This window comes from Cydia splendana, chromosome 2 (assembly GCF_910591565.1).
Source record: "Cydia splendana chromosome 2, ilCydSple1.2, whole genome shotgun sequence".
Classification (NCBI taxonomy): domain Eukaryota; kingdom Metazoa; phylum Arthropoda; class Insecta; order Lepidoptera; family Tortricidae; genus Cydia; species Cydia splendana.
In genome coordinates this window covers 31,067,686-31,086,212 of record NC_085961.1, presented here as the reverse complement: position 1 = coordinate 31,086,212, position 18,527 = coordinate 31,067,686, and the positions used below count along the sequence as shown (strand labels likewise).

The 18,527-nt window shown below is 39.2% G+C and overlaps 1 protein-coding gene across 1 annotated transcript in view; it reads left to right on the top strand.

The window, feature by feature from the left end:
- The window catches only part of LOC134806155 (cadherin-23-like), a 68,033-nt gene that overhangs the window by 28,796 nt on the left and 20,710 nt on the right, over positions 1 to 18,527 (top strand). Inside the window, exon 9 of the mRNA XM_063779441.1 lies at positions 18,137 to 18,269. Within this exon, the coding sequence (XP_063635511.1) occupies positions 18,137 to 18,269 (133 nt within the window). The remainder of the gene's footprint in view (positions 1 to 18,136; positions 18,270 to 18,527) is intronic.

The following is an 18,527-nucleotide window of genomic DNA, read 5'->3' as shown; positions in this document are numbered from 1 at the left end:
CTATATGTCAAGACCCTTTATCTCGGGAAAGGGTGGAGGTATCGAGTTGAAGAGGAATAAAGTAAATACGATTATTATTTACTGTACAGTAGGTATGTCCAAAGATTTTCAAATCTTTTATATACAGGTACTTATAGTATATTTTTTCCACGACAAAGCATGGTTTCATGAAACATTTCCCGAAAACGCGTAAAGAGGCACAATCCACCTGATGATGCCGACATGGCTCCCAGCTTCAACTGCCACAAATGCGGTCGCAAATGCCGGTCCCGCATTGGCTTATACAGCCACGAGAGACGTTGTTCCTCGCTTACAGACGCTGCATAAATCATCTGTCAAGATGTTAAAGGCCTGAATGATGATAGTATTTTTTTTAAAAAGCTTTTATTAGGTCGACCTGTATGTAACTAACTATGTAATGGAATCTAAGGTAACTAATTTAACCATCTTCCAAGGATCGTAGCGTCATGAAAATTGGCAGCTGTATGTAGTTCTGATGACAATACAATAATATTATGGTACTGTCGAACTGATCTGATGATGGAGACAGCAGGTGGCCATAGGAACTCTGTGATGAAACAAAGCAACCTAATTGTGTGTGTAGGGAACTTGTCCATGACAAGTATTTAATAGGTGTTTGGGCTTAGGCTTTTAATTATTTATTATTTATATCCTCCCGGGTGGGGAGAGACGAAGGAAGAGACATTGACCAAATTCCACACGGGCAAAGCCTTGGCCACAGCGAGTATATAATCACTCCACCTTATAAAACAAAGTCCCCCGCCGCGTCTGTTTGTGTGTCTGTTCGCGATAGACCCAAAAACTACGGATCGAATTTTCATGCGGTTTTCACCTATCAACGGAGTGATTCTTGAGGAAGATTTAGGTGTATAATTTGTTAAGGTATTGTGTAACCCGTGCGGAGCCGGGGCGGGACGCTAGTACCAAAAATGGCGTAGTTGGTGTAAATTTTACGTAGGTTTAGGTGGAGAATCTTCAAAAATAAAACAATAGATACCTACAAAGCAGTTGTTATTGGCCCGTCTTTATACACCTGTATACAGTTATACATACACCATACGGAACATTTCATTTAATTGGATGGGTGATGGGAGGCATGTTTGACCTTATAAATGACTGTGCCCAAACATTTCCGAAACATATCGAACGTTTTAGTTGCAGTTTTCAGTAGTGTAAAATAATTGGTATATGTATAGTACCTCCTGTTATAAATGTAAATATAATATATTATTTTTTAAGGTTCAATGGACTGGCACTGGTTTCACCAAGAACGATGAGCGAGAAGCGATTGGAGCTACCAAATAAGAAATGAGTTGGCGCGCGAGCAGCGAGAAGCGAGTATAGTTCTGGTACTTACTTCTGATAGTTTTGTCGCCCGGCTATAAAGCGAGTGGTCGAATACGAGTTTGACGTTTTAAACACTGTATTTAAGGTTAATAAGGTCTACAAGGAAATATCAGCCTTCGTGAATTAAGTATTGTAACCTTAGTCACAGAATAGAAGTACAATGGAACCTCGATAGCACGGATCTCAAGGGAAACGCCAAAAACTTCGTGTTAACGAGGTTTCGTCTTATAGAGGGCATCGACTTAGAGAGGTTCTTGTAGGTTTTTGTTCGTCTTAAAAACGCATTAAAAATTCGTGTTAGGCAGGTAATTATAGAAACGTAGAAATACAGTTTCTTTTTTTCGAGTTACAGAGGTTCGTTAGTAATATCGATATAGATGTGGTAAAACAATACGACTATTTTTTCTAGTTGCATGGTCTTTCCGACCGCCAAGCGAACATCGCTTCGCGAGTACCTACCGCTGAGCGATTTTATCGTTGACAGCTTTTATCGCTGCGAGTAAAGAGTGTAATAGTGCACTGCCTTATGGGAATTTAGTTCAGATTCGGAAACCGCTACCAACTTTTAGTATGTTGTTGGACATGGCATTGGGTCTCGAAAACTGCCGGGAAACAGCGGCGCCGACCATCTACTTCATTCAGCCTCGATTAGCCTTTTATAGAAGCAAATTTTAACTACGAGCGTAGCGAGTAGTTCGAAAAGTGGAATCTTGAGTGTTGCAAGGGCTTCAAGGCTGTGAAGGCTGGCAGTATTTTCCCTCTGATCCTCTGAAATACATACAGGTCAGCCCTCTGGTCATTTGAAACCTCCATAAGGCATCTTGCTAACTCATAGAGGCGACGCCCGCTAAGCCCCTAACAGTTACTCTATGGCCTGAGGGTTTCAATGTTAGAGAAATTATGTACTACCTACTGCTTTTTATTTCTCTTAGAGTCTGTGCGGAGAGAGACGACTCATAGAATGTATTGATTCCCTTATGTTCCACGACTCTTCTCTTTCCGCACAGAGTTTATAGTTTATATTTGTAGTGCCAGGCAATGATAATAAAGGTCTAATTAATTTTAATCTTTTGCTCGACTACGGCAGAATTTGCTGTCTATGCGTGCATGTACTGTTTACATGAAACTACTGAACTTATTTAATAAATGAGGTGTCAATTCATTCGTGTTTGTAGCCCAGGCCCCTGTTTCACCAACGTGACAGGTGCGACGAATTGTAAAATCACTGTTGCTGACGTCACAGGCATCCATGGGCTACGGTTACCGCTTACCATCGGGCGGGCCGTATTCCTGTTTGCCACCATCATTGTATTATTAAAAAAAACTTTATGATATCGGAAAAAAACAGATATTTCTCTTACTAAGTTTATGACAATTGTCACAAGAAACACTACAATTGTCACGAAATTCCGACATATAACCATACGTCGTTATCGCGGGGGCAACAACGATTTGACAGTAGTGAAAGATTATGACAAATAAATAATAACAGAAGTGACATTCCTATCGAGTAACGTTTATATTTACCTATGGGTTCAAAATGTAGCAGAATCGAATTTAAATAAAAGTTTGGTCATATTTTACTAATATCACATAAAATACTTTCAGAAGTAAGTAAATACTGATATAAATAATTAAATACATTGGTGACTTATTTTTCAAGTTGACTGACACGTTATAGGTATACGTTTACAAAGTGAAATACAAGATTAATTGACCTTTTCCAGCGAAAACTTTATGCTAGATATGAAGAACATCTTAGAGGTTTAAATGTGTAGGCAGTATATTCCACTTTTACAAAACAGACGTTCTGTTACATGTGTTCTTTGACAGGCTTGTTTTTGCTCCCGCGATAACGACGTATGCATATAACTCATTACCTGTCAAGAATTACCTACAATTCTTCTAAATCTTTGACAATTGTCAGAAACTTCGCAGGAGAAATATCTGTTTTTATCCGATATAATAAAGTTTTTTTAAATAATACAATGATGGTGGCAAACAGGAGTACGGCCCGCCCGATAGTAAGTGGTAATCGTAGCCCATGGATGCCTGTGACGTCAGCAACAGTGATTTTACAATTCCTCGCACCTGTCACCGATGTGAAATTGGGGCCAGGTGACAAAAGCCACATTTTAACCAACTATCAAAGGAGGAAGGTACAGTTCGTTTGCTTGTTTAACAAGCAAATTCAATTTATAAATTAAGATTCCAGGCGAAAATGTCGTTTTCATGTATTTTATGTAATGTCCTTTCATTTAATACTCGATAATTAGAACAATTCTTTGCATAATAAGAGCGCATTAAGATAGAATTGTACAAATACAAATACAAAAATAATAGAATTGTTGGCGCGCTTTAGTTTTTTTTCTACAACTTTCACAGTTTTTATCGGAAATTTAAAATTTAAATTGTAATGTATAGTTGAATAACTGGTTTCTTTAATATTATACGCAACATTTTATTAACGTTTTTAGTTTAGCCAGGGGTGCGAAACTCCTGACTTCGGCCAAACTCGGCTCCGCTCGGCTCAGCATTGCTCCGAGCAATTATTAGGGTTGGCACCACTTGACTTCCTTTTGCATGCACGACCACAGATAAGATAATCACTTGAATTTTGACAACCCTAAATAGCAGAAAGAGATAGTGCCATATATTAGAAAGGGATAGCATGATTCGACCCTGAACCGTTGTCAAACTTCGGTTTTGTAGGAAGTTTCCTTTCTGTACGATAGTACTATTATTTGAGTCGCTTAAGTTCAAACTCGGGTAAATCCATCTGTCAGATTATGCGATTTTGGTATTAAGAAAAGGTAATAGGGTAGATATTTGCTGAGAGGGTCGAATGGATTTACCCGAGTTTGAAGTTAAGCGACACATTTATTCTGTGGTTTAGCTATAAAATCGATATACACCTACTTTTTTCATAAAAAATGGTATTCCTGTGTTTATAGCTCTTAAACCATTTTTTTTTCTGCAAACAATGTTTAGGTGACTTATAATACATTTCATTTCATAATTTCCACATATTTGGTCAAATTTGGATTTTTTTGATATCAGTGTATGCCTTGAGATGTCATCTTTAATGTTGTGGTACATTTCTTTAACGTCCGACTTTTGGTTTGGTTATAAAATCCAAATAATCGAATATTTTTTTACTTCATTTTGTTTATTTTGTAAATAGCTCTTAAACTGTTGTATATTTTGGTACACACTGTATAAATGAAGTATAGAATATTTCATTAGCTTTCATTTAATACCCCACACGTGTATGTGCCATGCATAGTTTGGGTGCAATATGCAATATTCGCAACGAGACGGGAGTCATTTTGATGATATCATTCCGCTGAAGGCCTGAAGTAGATGGCCGGCGCCGCTGTCTCCCGGCAGTTTTGGAGACCCAATACCATGCGCAACAACATACTAAAAGTTGGTAGCGGTTTCCGGATCTGAGCTATCTCTTCGACTGTTTCCCATAAGGCATAGTACTTTAAAGAGAGTCCTCGTGCAATGTGAACAGCCAGCGATCAACTATTAATATACCTATCTATCTCTTTTACCGACACGGAATCTCTATCTTATCGCTTACGGGTCATTTTATTTAAAGTTGTCCCCTACACTTTTTTTTTAATATGGGAAATTTTATGTTATTTCTACTCAGAATCACGAGCTCTTTCTATCCTAATAGAAGAAAAAAAGTGTGCCAAGGTTTTTATTTCCATTCCGGTACCATTTTTCATAGACTTTGTATGGCAGTCACGGAATGTAAAGATCGAAAATTTTATGGGAATTTCGGGACACTTTTTTTCTCCTATTACGATCAAAAAAAGCTCATGATTCTGAGTAGAAATAACATAAAAAATCCCAAATATGAAAAAGAAAGTGTATGGGACAACTTTAAATAAAATGGCCCTTACACGTCCTTGAACTAGTGCATATCCATCCATACTAATATTATAAAGGCGAAAGTGTGGCTGTCTGTCTGTCTGTTACCTCTTCACGCTTAAGCCGCTGAACCGATTTATTTGAAATTTGGTATAGAGATTGTTTGAGTCCCGAGGAAGGACATAGGATAGTTTTTATTCCAGAAATCATCCCATATAAGGGGTGGTGTTTTGTATGGGGACTTAACACCAACTGCACATCAAACTTTGTCAATAGGAACTGTCCCGCCCGCGCGGTGTAGTACCGGCGCTGGTGCACGATTTAGTTGGGTATAGAATAGGGTTTACTAACGAATGGGCCAAAAACGTTTCCCAAAGTATCACATCCCAAACTATGTTTCCCAAATTATCATTTCCCAAAAAAATGTTTGGCAAAACAACTTATCGCAATTTTTCAGTTAGCAATAGTCTTTTTTGGCAAGTTATTGTTTAGCAAATAATTACTTGGACAAGTTTCATTTTACCAAGTATTATTTAGTCAAATAAGCATAACATTGCATGGCATACAGTTTACATACCAATAGATATTTTTATTTTTGTTTTATTTGAAATACTTAATCCCGACCTTGGTATTTTTATCATTTTGGTTATGTTTTACGCATAGGGGGAAGCGGGGCAGATAGGCACAAGGGGCAGTTTTGAACACCCACACTAATTCCTTAACTAAAAACTTATGTTCACCTTCTGCAACACTAAAACGTGGCTTTGTATGTGTGATTGAGGTACCAGCTTCGGCACATCTCTCCTGCCAGCCGTTGCCGCTTAGTGCGTGAAAACGTGTTTCCGCGGTCGCATAGTAAATAAATTATGATTTTTTTATCGAGTTGTGGTGCGAAATTTTAGACTTTACCGGATGAACATCATAATGAGCGCTTAGTACGTTTATTCAGTAATAGAGTAAGCTTATTATTTTAAAGTACTTAATACTTAATAGTATATTTTTAATAAATTATTTTTCATTTATTTGACCATTGGGGTACTTTGGTACAATAAAGATTGGGGCAGTTTTGAACATGTCAAAGTGCCCCTCTAGTGTATCTAAGTGCCCCTGCCAGTTTTTTTGTTGTGAAATTTTTTTTACTGAATAGTGCGAACGTACAAAGAGAAAAAAATGACAAAGAAAAGTTAAAACAACCAAAGTAGCTTTTTGTGAAAAACTGACACTGATTTCATTTTTTTGTAGTTTTAGTGCACCTGCTTAATAACTGGTTGTCAGCACTTTTTATTTTACTTCGTGTAAAAAAACGCCGAAATAACTATATACCAACATGACAAACATAATTAACTTTAACTTACGAATGTAACATATTGAATATAAAATAACTTATTAAAACAAACTAAAACTACAAAGAAATTAAAATTAAAACTAAAATAACAGAAACTTACCTATAAAATAAAAACCTAATTATAAAAAGAATACCCCCTCTAGCAGGTCCGCCTGTGGCATGGTACCCATTACGCTGGCGGCATTTCCTCGCTGAACCGCCAGGGCGATTCGTTGCGAGAAATACGCGCCAGCTCTGGGGTCCCCTGTGGCGTCAATCAGCCGCCCCGACAGGGCCCTCACAAAGGCCTGCATGTCGGCTGACCAAGGGCCCAGTGTCTCTACCGCGAGCGCCGCAAACTCGTAGTCCTTAAGTAAGGACGAATATTTGCGGCGCTTGAGAACCTGGGCCTGGTCAGCCGCGCCGCCGGCCTGGGTGCGGGTCGCCTGGATATGGGACTGTGCGAAGGTATCTACGCACGTTGCGTCCCACACCAGGTCCCCACCTAGTTCCACGGCACCAATGTGGCCCCGTCGGGGCGCCTGCCATCGTCCCTCGCCATGCCCGCGGGTTCGAGAATCGCAGGCACAGACGCGGTGGCAAGCGACCGACGGACCAAATCATTGATGGTACCGTGGCGAAATAGGCGGCCGGCGCTTTTGGGGCATGAAAGGCCATGTCGGCCCAGCTGATCGACGTTTTTGCCACAGGCGCATGTGTGAGGGACACATATTTTGGACCCAAGCCTTAAGCATATAGCTATTCTCAAGTTACTTGGGTCAAAAACGGTGCCTATTTGACGGGAAGGGAGTGCTCGTAGCCAATGGCCCGACTCGGGGGCTGATACGGCTAGAATTCGGGCACGTTCGAAGTCGTCCGGACTATCCTGAAGAAGTGTGGTATGAGCTGCTTTTAAGGGAGGGGAGTCCCAAGCCCGCTGAATGTGACGGGCGACTGGGATGTCCTCACCCGGACACGACTCACACCAGGCCTCCCTGGCCTCACTTAGATTCGCTATCTCCAGGGCCGGATTAAGCATGTCGGGGCCCCTAGGCAGTGCAAGGCTCGGGGCCCCCTACAGTAAATTCTGCATAGGTACAGCATGTTCAGTACAGGGAAATAAGTTTGCGTTTTTAATTTCAATCTTCAGCCGAGACGATCCGAGTCTAGTTGCTCTGATTGTTTGGACATAAAGCTTTTTTCTATCGGTTATTGCCGATTCCGCGATGCATCAAGTGTGGGGAGAGCCATTTAGGGCGATTGTGCACTACAATGAATTTTACTGTCCGGCAGTCCGAGTTTTTACGGTCCGATATGGCACGCCATTAAATGTATATAGTTGCTTGTGCACTGTGTCTGGAATTAGTATTATTCATGACTTGGCCGGGCGGGGGCGGGCTAGGGGGGGGGGGGGGGGGGTGTTTCATGCCACTGCGCCGCACCTACGAGTAAAAAGACGGACAAGTGCACAAGCCAATCATCCGTTTTTTTCATGCCACTGCGCCGCATCTGCGAGTAAAAATACGGACAAGTGCACAAGTCAATCATCCGTTTTTTTCATGCCATATCGGACCATGAAAACTCGGACTGCCGGACAGTAAAATTCATTGTAGTGCACAATCGCCCTTAGGCTTAAGGCCAATTCCCAGTGGAATACCAAAGCTGTGAGCTTGAGCGTCACTTTCCTATCTACCTCTAATGGCAAATTTTAAGCGAGGCTACGCTCAATGCCGCAAAGTTGATTTTTTCAATATTTAATATTTTGCGAGGCTAATTAATTCAGCGATTGTCCGACCATAAGACAAAACGCCGAGCCACATGATTAGAATCAACATAGAAATAAAGAATTTCCATATGTTCAAATTATTAGAGTTAGACCAAGATAAGTCTGCAACGATTTTGATAGCACACGCAGTGCAAGTGTTATTTTAAACGTCATACTTCTATGAAATTATGACGTATAAATAACACTTGCACTGCGTATCCTATCAAAATCATTGTAGACTTTTCTTGGTCTAACTGTATTAATTCACCAGTCAAGCTAACATATAGATAAAGGGTCAACCAAAAAACCTACCAAAAACGCGAGCGCAGCGAGCGCGAAATTTTTTGTTAACAATATCGCAAATTGTGAAAAGCCTGTTAAAAGGCCAGGCCAGGTACCGATCTTCACCTGGGCCTAAAAGTCCGAAGTACCCCAGTGAGGCGAGCTTTCATGCTGCGAAGTCAAATCCGTGCTTCAGGATAGGTACATAGTTCAGCACAGACACGAACCATATCCCATTGTATTAAAAAGCGAGACCGCAGGCCGAGCTTGGCGCAGCGAGGCCAAAGGGTAAGCTGAAGTAGAGCAGATAACGAACACAAACCAATGGTAACAAATTGAGGTAAAAAGTGAGGCTGAAGTGAAGGTCGAGCTCAGCAATCCCCGCATTACTCGACAAGCCCGAAGCGTCTTTTAGCGAAGTGAGCTTTCATGCGAGGCAAAAGGCCAAGCTACTGAAATCAATGTTAATATTTCTTAAAAAGCGACGCCGAAGGCCGAGCTGTAAGGAAGCAGCGCTCTGACATGAACCAATCGTCGAAAAAAGGTCACTTTTGTGACGCATTTTTACATACATACATTTTGTATGGACCGCCACTAAACTGACACCGAAAATTCGTAAGAAAAACTAAGGACACTTTTTCTTTGTTTTCATCAATAGTCCTCGTGATTTTAAGTCGAAATAACCCAGATGTTGTTTGGTTGTTCGAAAAAAGTAAATATTAACATTTTTCCAGAAAATCTTTACAACAGGGGCCCGTTTCTCAAAATGGTCTAAGAGCTGAACAGCTGACAGGTGCCCGGATTAATTAATAATGATAGTATGGCACACTAACTAGAAGGATTTCGTTGCTCTATTAATTGCAAACCTATTTCCGTAGCTAGCTCTCCGTCAAAAAGCTTGTAACTTGTAATACAAGCGGATGTCACTTTTTGTTAGAAAGAGACTTCCACTTGTATTACAAGTTACAAGCTTTTGAGAAACAGGCCCCAGGTACGCATATACGCCCCGTAAACTGAAAGTATTGCTTCAATTTGATTACAGTTTCATTCAATTAAAGAATGGAACAAAAAAAAACAATAACAAAGCATAGGTACTCATTATTATTAAGAATAAAAAATTTACTCGTAAATTGACCCTATGAAACAAAATTTTTTTTTTGTGCGTGCTGAGCCGTCGGGGCCCCCTAGCCGAGGCGGGGCCCCTAGGCAGTTGCCTACTTTGACTTAGGGTTAATCCGGCCCTGGCTATCTCATCGTCAGGTATCTGAGGAAGGTTTAAAATAATACCGACGAGAGATAGCGAGCCGTATACTGAGGACAGGAACGCGGGTAGAGCCAAACTGGCCGAAGTGCGAACGCCCAGTCCACCCAGCCTTATGGGTAGAACCGCTTGGGTCCATGAACTATTGTCGAGATGAATGTTCAGTGTTTTGGAAAGGCTTGCCTGAAGGGAGGAGTCTATGGAAGACAGGATGGACGGAAATTTCCAAATTGGGCAACTGCGGAGTAAATACATAAATTTGGGTGTAAATAAGCAAAAACGAATGATGAAAAGAGCCATATGGGGATTTATTTTAAATAGGAGGTCTGATGTATTATTGAATAAATTTAATTTACAGTTAATGACGGGTGCGATTGATTCGTCAAAAATTGGTGAGCCGAAAAGGGTGAGGGATGTTTTTGAATGAACGGAAATATTAGGTAAAACTGCGTTAAAATTTGTTAGTATATCTATTTTTGTATTCAATGGAACGTGATCTGGAATAAAAATTTCGCATTTAGTGAAATTTAATGCAAGCCCGATTTTCGAAAATTTATCTATGATAGATTGTATATCTTGTAGTACGGTTAGTGCGTCTCCGCCAAGGGAGCCGTCATCTAAGTACCAACAATTGAATTTTGAATTTAGACTAGAGATGATGGGGTGAATGACCAAACTAAAAATGGCAGGCCCACGCGGATCTCCCTGTTGGCAGCCCATACTTGACAAGATAATATCATTTCCAAAAAGTAATTTTGAAGGTGCTCCGTAGCATTGCCAAATGTATTTGTAAAGTTCTGGTAGCTCTTTTTTTACTTGTGCTAATAGAGCACCGCGGTCGACCGAATTAAATGCATTTTTGACATAACTGTAGTATGTTCTAATAGCACCGCACTTAATAGACGTTTTGTAATGTTTAAAAAGTTTACTACTGGTCAGCTAACTGAGTTGATCTGTAAAGTGTGCTCTGCGGGGCAGTTTGAAACACTTACGGGGCACTTTGATTCACGTGCCAAAGTACCCCAAAACGATGTATCAAAGTGTCCCATGTAATGTATCAAAGTGTTTAGAGTTCATTTTTAGGCCTAAAATCGATTTCAAAAAAAGGTGTACCAAACTGCCCCGCTTCCCCCTACGGATGTGATTAGTTGAACCATAAACATTATAATTTTTAAGAAAAAAAATACCGATTTCTATGGGGGCCGGTGAAAGATTATTGTAGATGGTGCACTATGTAGAAAAGGAGGTAAAACCACCCACTTTTCTAGTAGCATTTCGTTTCTGTAAGGGTCTTAGTTCTAGCCTAACCTAACCCACTTCTCTGATAGCAGTTCGGTTCTGTGAGGATCGCAGTTCGAACCTAAACAAACCCACTTTTCTAGTAGCATTTCGTTTCTGTAAACCTAACCTAACCCACTTAACGGCTTTTTTGGAATATAATATTAGCCAATAAAAATCGTTTGCTAAATAATTTTTTGTCCTAACAACATTTGACAAAGTAAAATCATGCCAAGTGATAATTTGACCAAATAAATTATATGCGAAGTGTAACTTTGCTAAAGGTTCCTTTGGGAAATGAAACTATTGCGATAAGTTTGTTGGGAAGTGAAATTTGGCAAAAGGTATTTGGCCCAAACGAAAGTACACCATAGAATAGAGATAGTTTGACTCCCGGGGAACGACAAAGGGTTATTTTCATTCAAGAAATCACCCTTTAACTGATTGAATAAAATAATAGCTACCTACCTAAATTAATAATTCCACGCTGACGAAGTCGCGGGCAAAAGCTAGTATATATATAACAGTAAGCTACAGAGATGAGCCACTGAAAATATCATTGATACACAATTAGACACCTAACCTATTTTTGTAAGGATATATTATTATCACTGCCAAAAGAAGGTTAAAGGTGCCCTCTAGCGTTCCGGGAGTGGGCAGTCAACGTGAAAAATGTTAAAATGCTGGAAAGTGCAGGGGTCAAAATGTCCATACGGAACCGGCTGTCTATGTGGCAAAAAGTAGGTAGGTTAGGTTCGTTAGGTAGCTTCAGATGCCCGAAGGGCAAACCGCCGAGAAATAGGAGCCCCGCGAAGCGGGGCTCCGTCTAGTTACGTCTAGTTGCATAGACAGCCGGTTCCGTATGGACATTTTGACCCCTGCACTTTCCAGCGTTTGAACATTTTTTAACGTTGACTGCCCACTCCCTGAATGCCCTCTAGTAGTAGAAGGTATTGTCATACAATGAATGGTATTATAATTTTTTTTTTTCATATATATACTATGGACATTCCTCGATGGCATCAAGTTGCAACCGGAAAGCGATGATCACACGGCAAATCAAATCCTGAAGACTATAGCAGCCACGTCAAAGAAAGATATACCTATCTACCTACCTACCTACCTACCTACCTATTAAAAAAAATGTTTATTCTTTCTCGTTTGATATGTAAGAATGTATGTCAATAAGATGTTATTAGTTAAGACTGCGTCGACCGTCCAATGGCACCCTCATTGGGGCAATTATGATTTCTAAAAAATACAAGGCAATTAATTAAACTATCATATAAATGATCATATTAATATAATATGGGATCCTATTTGAAAGCAATTTTACAATCATGATCATACACGCCATATTTGTTAAAATTGTTGTTATTTAATTACCCTATGATTAAAAATTAAATTAAATTGATTTAAGACCAACAAAGGATCAATTTCGTCATTTTAATTTTAATCTTTCAACGAATGTTAGTAGGCATACACACAAATTTATTAACTAACTACATATTTACAGATGATGGTGTAATAACAACAATTTTGTGTGGTACTATACAGCACGTCCACGGATGATTTTATTATTTCTTTTGCGGTACATATTCATGAAAAGAAATGTACTTTTATGTACTTATGTTTTAAAAAAATGTACTCGCACGGTTTTGGCATAGCGACATACAGGTCGTGGTCGTGCTGGGTAGATACTGCCTGGCACGACCACACTATATTTATGGTTAATTTAATGTCAAATGAATACAAAACAAATGTACTCAAATTGTACTATCTACAAGCACATCAAAATGTGACAGTCATACTGCAAAAATCGCTGTCATGATTAAAAAAGGTGAACCTAAGGGCTGATTTAGACGGCGCGCGAACTCGCATGCGACTTTCATTATATTTTTTTTGATCGGCTGGTGGCATCGTTTCCGCCATTATAAACGATGCTCCGATACAAATACAACGCTGCTCGTCGCAGTGCGGCGTAAACGCCATCGACAATAAGGTCCCTTTACATTGATGATCCCACATTTAGACATTATGCGCGCGCGAACTCTCATGAGATTTTAGTTATTTCAACCAGCCGATCAAAGAAAATGTAATGAAAGTCGCATGCGAGTTCGCGCGCCGTCTAAATCAGCCCTTAGGTTCACCTTTTTAGAGCACCGTACAAAACTTTGTTCACGGTGCTCTTATTTAATCATGACAGCGATTTTTGCAGTATGACTGTCACATTTTGATGTGCTTGTACATAGTACCATTTGAGTACATTTGTTTTGTATTCATTTGACATTAAATTAACCATAAATATAGTGTGGTCGTGCCAGGCAGTATCTACCCAACACGACCACGACCTGTATGTCGCTATGCCAAAACCGTGCGAGTACATTTTTTAAAAACATAAGTACATAAAAGTACATTTCTTTTCATGAATATGTACCGCAAAAGAAATAACAAAATCATCCGTGGACGTGCTGTATAGTAACCACACACAATTTTAACAAATTTGGCGTGTATGATCATAATTGTAGGATTGCTATCAAATAGGGTTCCATATATATGATCATTTCTATGATCTCATTGCGGCCTTTGTATTAGAACAATAATAATCCAACCTAAATTTCGGGTCGACTATTGAGTCCAGGACTGCTGCCAAGAAACTTGATGTCCTAATATTTAAGGTGAGGCGGCACCAAGCATAGGTCCCTTCGTGCATGGAATACTGCTGCAACCTATGGGACGGTTCCGCCAAGTATCAGCTGGCAGCCCTGGACTCGATAGAGCGCCGGGCTCATATACTTTTTGGCGATGGCTGTCAAATCAAAGTTACAAAGTCTTGTTCATATCATCGCCGACGAGTTACATGTCTATCGGTGTTTCTAGGGAGTGCGCAAAAGAATTGCACGACCTGATCCCAGCTTTCCCTTTCCGGACGTCCAGGCGCGAGGAGCGAATGCACCCGTTCGTTGTTAATATTCCATTTCGTCGCTGTGCCTACAAAAGTCGCTATGTGATTTTTGACGATTTTTAGGTTTTGATGCCATTTTGAACCTTATTTCCATACGCATATGCTCCAAAAACAGCGTTGAGCTTATAATCCAATATTTAAGGATTTAACAAATGTAGGTATGTGATGCCTATACAATGAATGCTCTTCCTATAATCGCTAACTGGAATAAATCACATAACTACATTAGCTTATTTGAACAGCAATTACAGACGTGCGCTCGCTATGTCATTCTTGACACATAGCGATATTTTCTACAAGTTTATTGAAAAATGATTAGATGCGCTTGCGCCCGATATGTAGTTTTTCGCACATAGCGATAATTTTTGTACTGGTTGGAGTCGAGGCTATGTTTCCAGGCCGTGCGTTTTACGACACATGGCGGAATTTTCTTATAACAATCCAGTATCCAGTATCCAGTCTACCGTAATTACGTTATAGGTAAGTACTTTTACTTACCCTCAAGTTGTATACTAAACACGTTAACATGTTCATTTTAAAGTGTATCATGATTGATTTGGCACTAAAAAGTCATCAAGCAAAATAAATTACGTGTGTGTACAAATAATTGAGTTTTGTGAGTTTTCGTTACAAGTTGTTGGCAGTTTTAAAGGTAATAAGTGAATGGGAAATTACATAAAAGATAGAAATATGTATTGCCTATTGTATATTTCATGATTTAAGTACTGCGGAATGGAGTATCGAGACAAACCATTCTGGTTTAACGATGCTTTTGGATCAAAATATTATGTAATTGTGATTTATATCTAATAAAAAAAATTATAAAGTTAGCGCAATGTACTTTATAACATGAACATGTAGTGCGTTTATGCATTACTTAAAGACATTTTTTTTATATTCTATTATAGGACATTCTTACACAGATTGACTAAGTCCAACAGTAAGCTCAAGAAGGCTTGTGTTGTTGGTACTCAGACAACGATATATATAATATATAAATACTTAAATACATATTAGAAAACAACCATGACCAAGCCATGACTCAGGAACAAAATATCTGTGTCATCACACACAAATAAATACCCTTACTGGGATTCGAACCCAGGTCCATCGGCTTCACAGGCAAGGTCGCTATCTTAAAGACAATTGTTTATTTTCAACTCGGCTAAAACTCAGTTAGGCAATATCGTGTCGTGTTTAATATTGTAAATTTATAGATAATAAATGAAAAAAAAGTAGTAAACATCAGACCAATACATTATTATATTATTCATGTCTTTTCAAATGAAAATTATAAATAACTAGTACCAGATAATAAATAGTACCAGAATATATGTAGAAGAGTCGTTTGAATCCTTTATTCGTATGCTGTTGGGAGAAAGAAGTTTAAAGAAATATTAGAAGACAACAAAATTTCAATTTACAAGCAAGGAAATATTAATATGTAGTAATATCTAGTTATAATAAAAAAAATACGTAAACTATTCATTCATGATAAAATTTCCATTATATCGTCTTAAATATTTTTTTTCTGTTTTATTGAACACCCACGTCATTTTATTAAATAACCATGTGACGATAAAGCACACAAATTGTATAAGGTCCTTAATAATTAAATCTGGCCATGTACGGGTTAAGACACTTAGAGGTTTTTACGACTCAAACAAAAATCGCTATGTAACATATTTTTGAAAAAAAATTTTTTTCACGCTATTGAAACTAAACTATCATTTCAGATAATTCCGTAATATATGTAAAAGTGCAAATACTTTTGTCATAAAAATATTGATTTGTATATGTTCAATAATTATCGAAATAAACAGTTTTTTGTGTCTCCTGTAAAGTAGGTTAAAAACACATGGCGACTTTTGCACGCACAGCGACGATTTGTCCGCACAAAACGATTTGCCTCATCTTTTTTGGTAAGGACGATTAAGGAATGGAATGCGCTTCCGTCATCTGTGTTTCCTGGGAAATTTGACCTCGGTCTCTTTAAAGCAAGAGTGAATAGGCTATTACTTACTGAGCCGGTAAGCTCCATCATCTTAGGCTCTGTTTTCACTTTCCATCAGGTGTGACTAGAGCCAATGCCCGTTCAGTTTATTATAAAAAATATATATACAAAGAGTACTATTGTATTATTTCAGTAGTTAGTGCCTTTGGGTAAAGTGCGACATAAAATAGTAGAAATTAAATAAACTGGAACTATAAATATTCAATACTAAATTGTTGCCATGTTTAAGCATTTTACGTCAAAAAAGGGATAGTAACGTAGAAAGTGGCGCCCTCATTTATTTTCTACTGGTTTCTGTCGCACTGTAGTTTGAGGCAGGAAATAGGCAATATTACGCAAAACCCTGCGTAGAGGGCGTTACCGTCCGTGCATTACATGACATGCACCGTCAAACTATTTGTATTTGTGCATTACCTGTAATGCACGGACGTATCGGTCCATGTCAGTAGTGAAGGCGAGGGACAGTTAAAGTGTTAATAATAATAGCACAACCCAGGGCCTATCACTCTTGGCCATTCGATCGACAGAGAGGCAGACAACGAAATTTCGATTAACGCGTTTTGCGGTAGGCCATCTGTAAACATAGGTACTGTAAACAAATCACCTTGATGCATCAATATCATAGTGAAAATTGTGAAGAAACTCCGGGGGGTCAGGGCTTTGCACATAGCAAGACCGGGCCGGGCCCGCACCGTGCCATTCCCGAGCCCTGCATGGTGATGAAATAACGCTTTGCATAGAAAACGAAGCTCCGGAAGCTCCGGTCCGGCCACAGCCCGGTCTAACATGAGTCATCCTAAACTGGAAAAAAACCGGAAAAACTAAATTTTGTGAAATGATCGATAAGCATTTGATTTTTTCCGGGATTTTCATCCCTAATTCCACCCAGTAATAAAAAACGGACTTTTCTAAATATGGTTAAAGTACAACTTGGTTTATGAACGTGAATAAGCATTTTTGAGCGTTCATAGGTGAATGTGTGGAGCGAGCATTATTTGACGTATAGGTGTGGGTTTAACAAAAATAACGCTTGTCAATAAGGCGTTCGTGCTGTTAAAATTCAATTAATAATAGCCTTTATCGACCATCAACAGTGTAGTCCCCTTTTGATTGATGGAAATTGTCACGTATAGTTCCACTACTCGCCGCCGCACCGTGAATAGCGCGTTAGTTCATCTATCGCTCACAAGATGTCATTAATTCCTGTAAACGTATATACTAAAAAAAAAAAGCTTTACTCTATGCTATAAAATACCCTTTCGCACGTCAAAAACTCCAAGATGGTGCCCAAGCCCATGGACAAAAAAGTCTAGCGATAGTATCCACACCTGTCAAAATTTGACATTAGCAATCCACAGTTAGGTGACAACGAAACCAAACCGACGTAACCGACATACCCCGAGTTCAAAGTTATAATAAACCGTATAGTAGTAATAAAACAAAGTTGATTTTTTCTTACTTATTTTTTCGATCGCATGTTTGCGATAGAATGCGATTCGACGAACATGCGATACAATCAACTGAGGATATGAAGTGGATTTCAAATGTCAGATAAGTACGTGTCGAATTAGGCCCCAGGCCTCTTCACAGAAAATGTCCATTTAGCCACAACAGAACTTTTTCAATTATGTGGGTCAAACAGATCACTGTGTTATGTCTTTCCTGTAGACATACACAAGAGTTAAGGGCTATAAAGGTTAATTTTCTTATTTAACCCTTATCCACGTGAAAAGGTCCTCCTGAAAAAGAAAAATGTGCTGTTCGCGATAACACGCTAGTTTTCTCTCCTGTGGGCAATAGTTAACAGCTTCTGGGCATGTAAGTAATGATTTTATCATAGTTCTTTAAATAAAAGGAGGACCTTTTCACGTGGATAAGGGTTAAATAAGAAAATTAACCTTTATAGCCCTTAACTCTTGTGTATGTCTACAGGAAAGACATAACACAGTGATCTGTTTGACCCATGTTTACAAAAGGCAATCCTTGTCTTGCAGACGATTTTTTCAATATAACGACGCTGGAGGGCGGGCGCGACGGCGGCATCCTGCACGTGGCACCTATCGATCGTGACGCGCTGCAGCGGGAGGTGTTCCGCCTCACGCTGGTCGCCTACAAGTATGATAACAGGTAAGCTCTGCGGTGTGTGCTACAGGTGAATTATAAAAAACATTCTGTCTGGAATACTTCTCCACTTGATCGTTTTCCAACGTTACAGCAGCGGACAATGAGTGATGTAATTGGCAATTTCCTTGATAAAATGAGTTAAACCCTGAGTAGCAACGACTCTAAGTTGCTTTCACTGCGCATTCTTTTAACTCCGTCACTAATTTAAAGGTGAATGACAGTGATGACACACGTTTTCCACTACTGTTATGCTGTGTACAG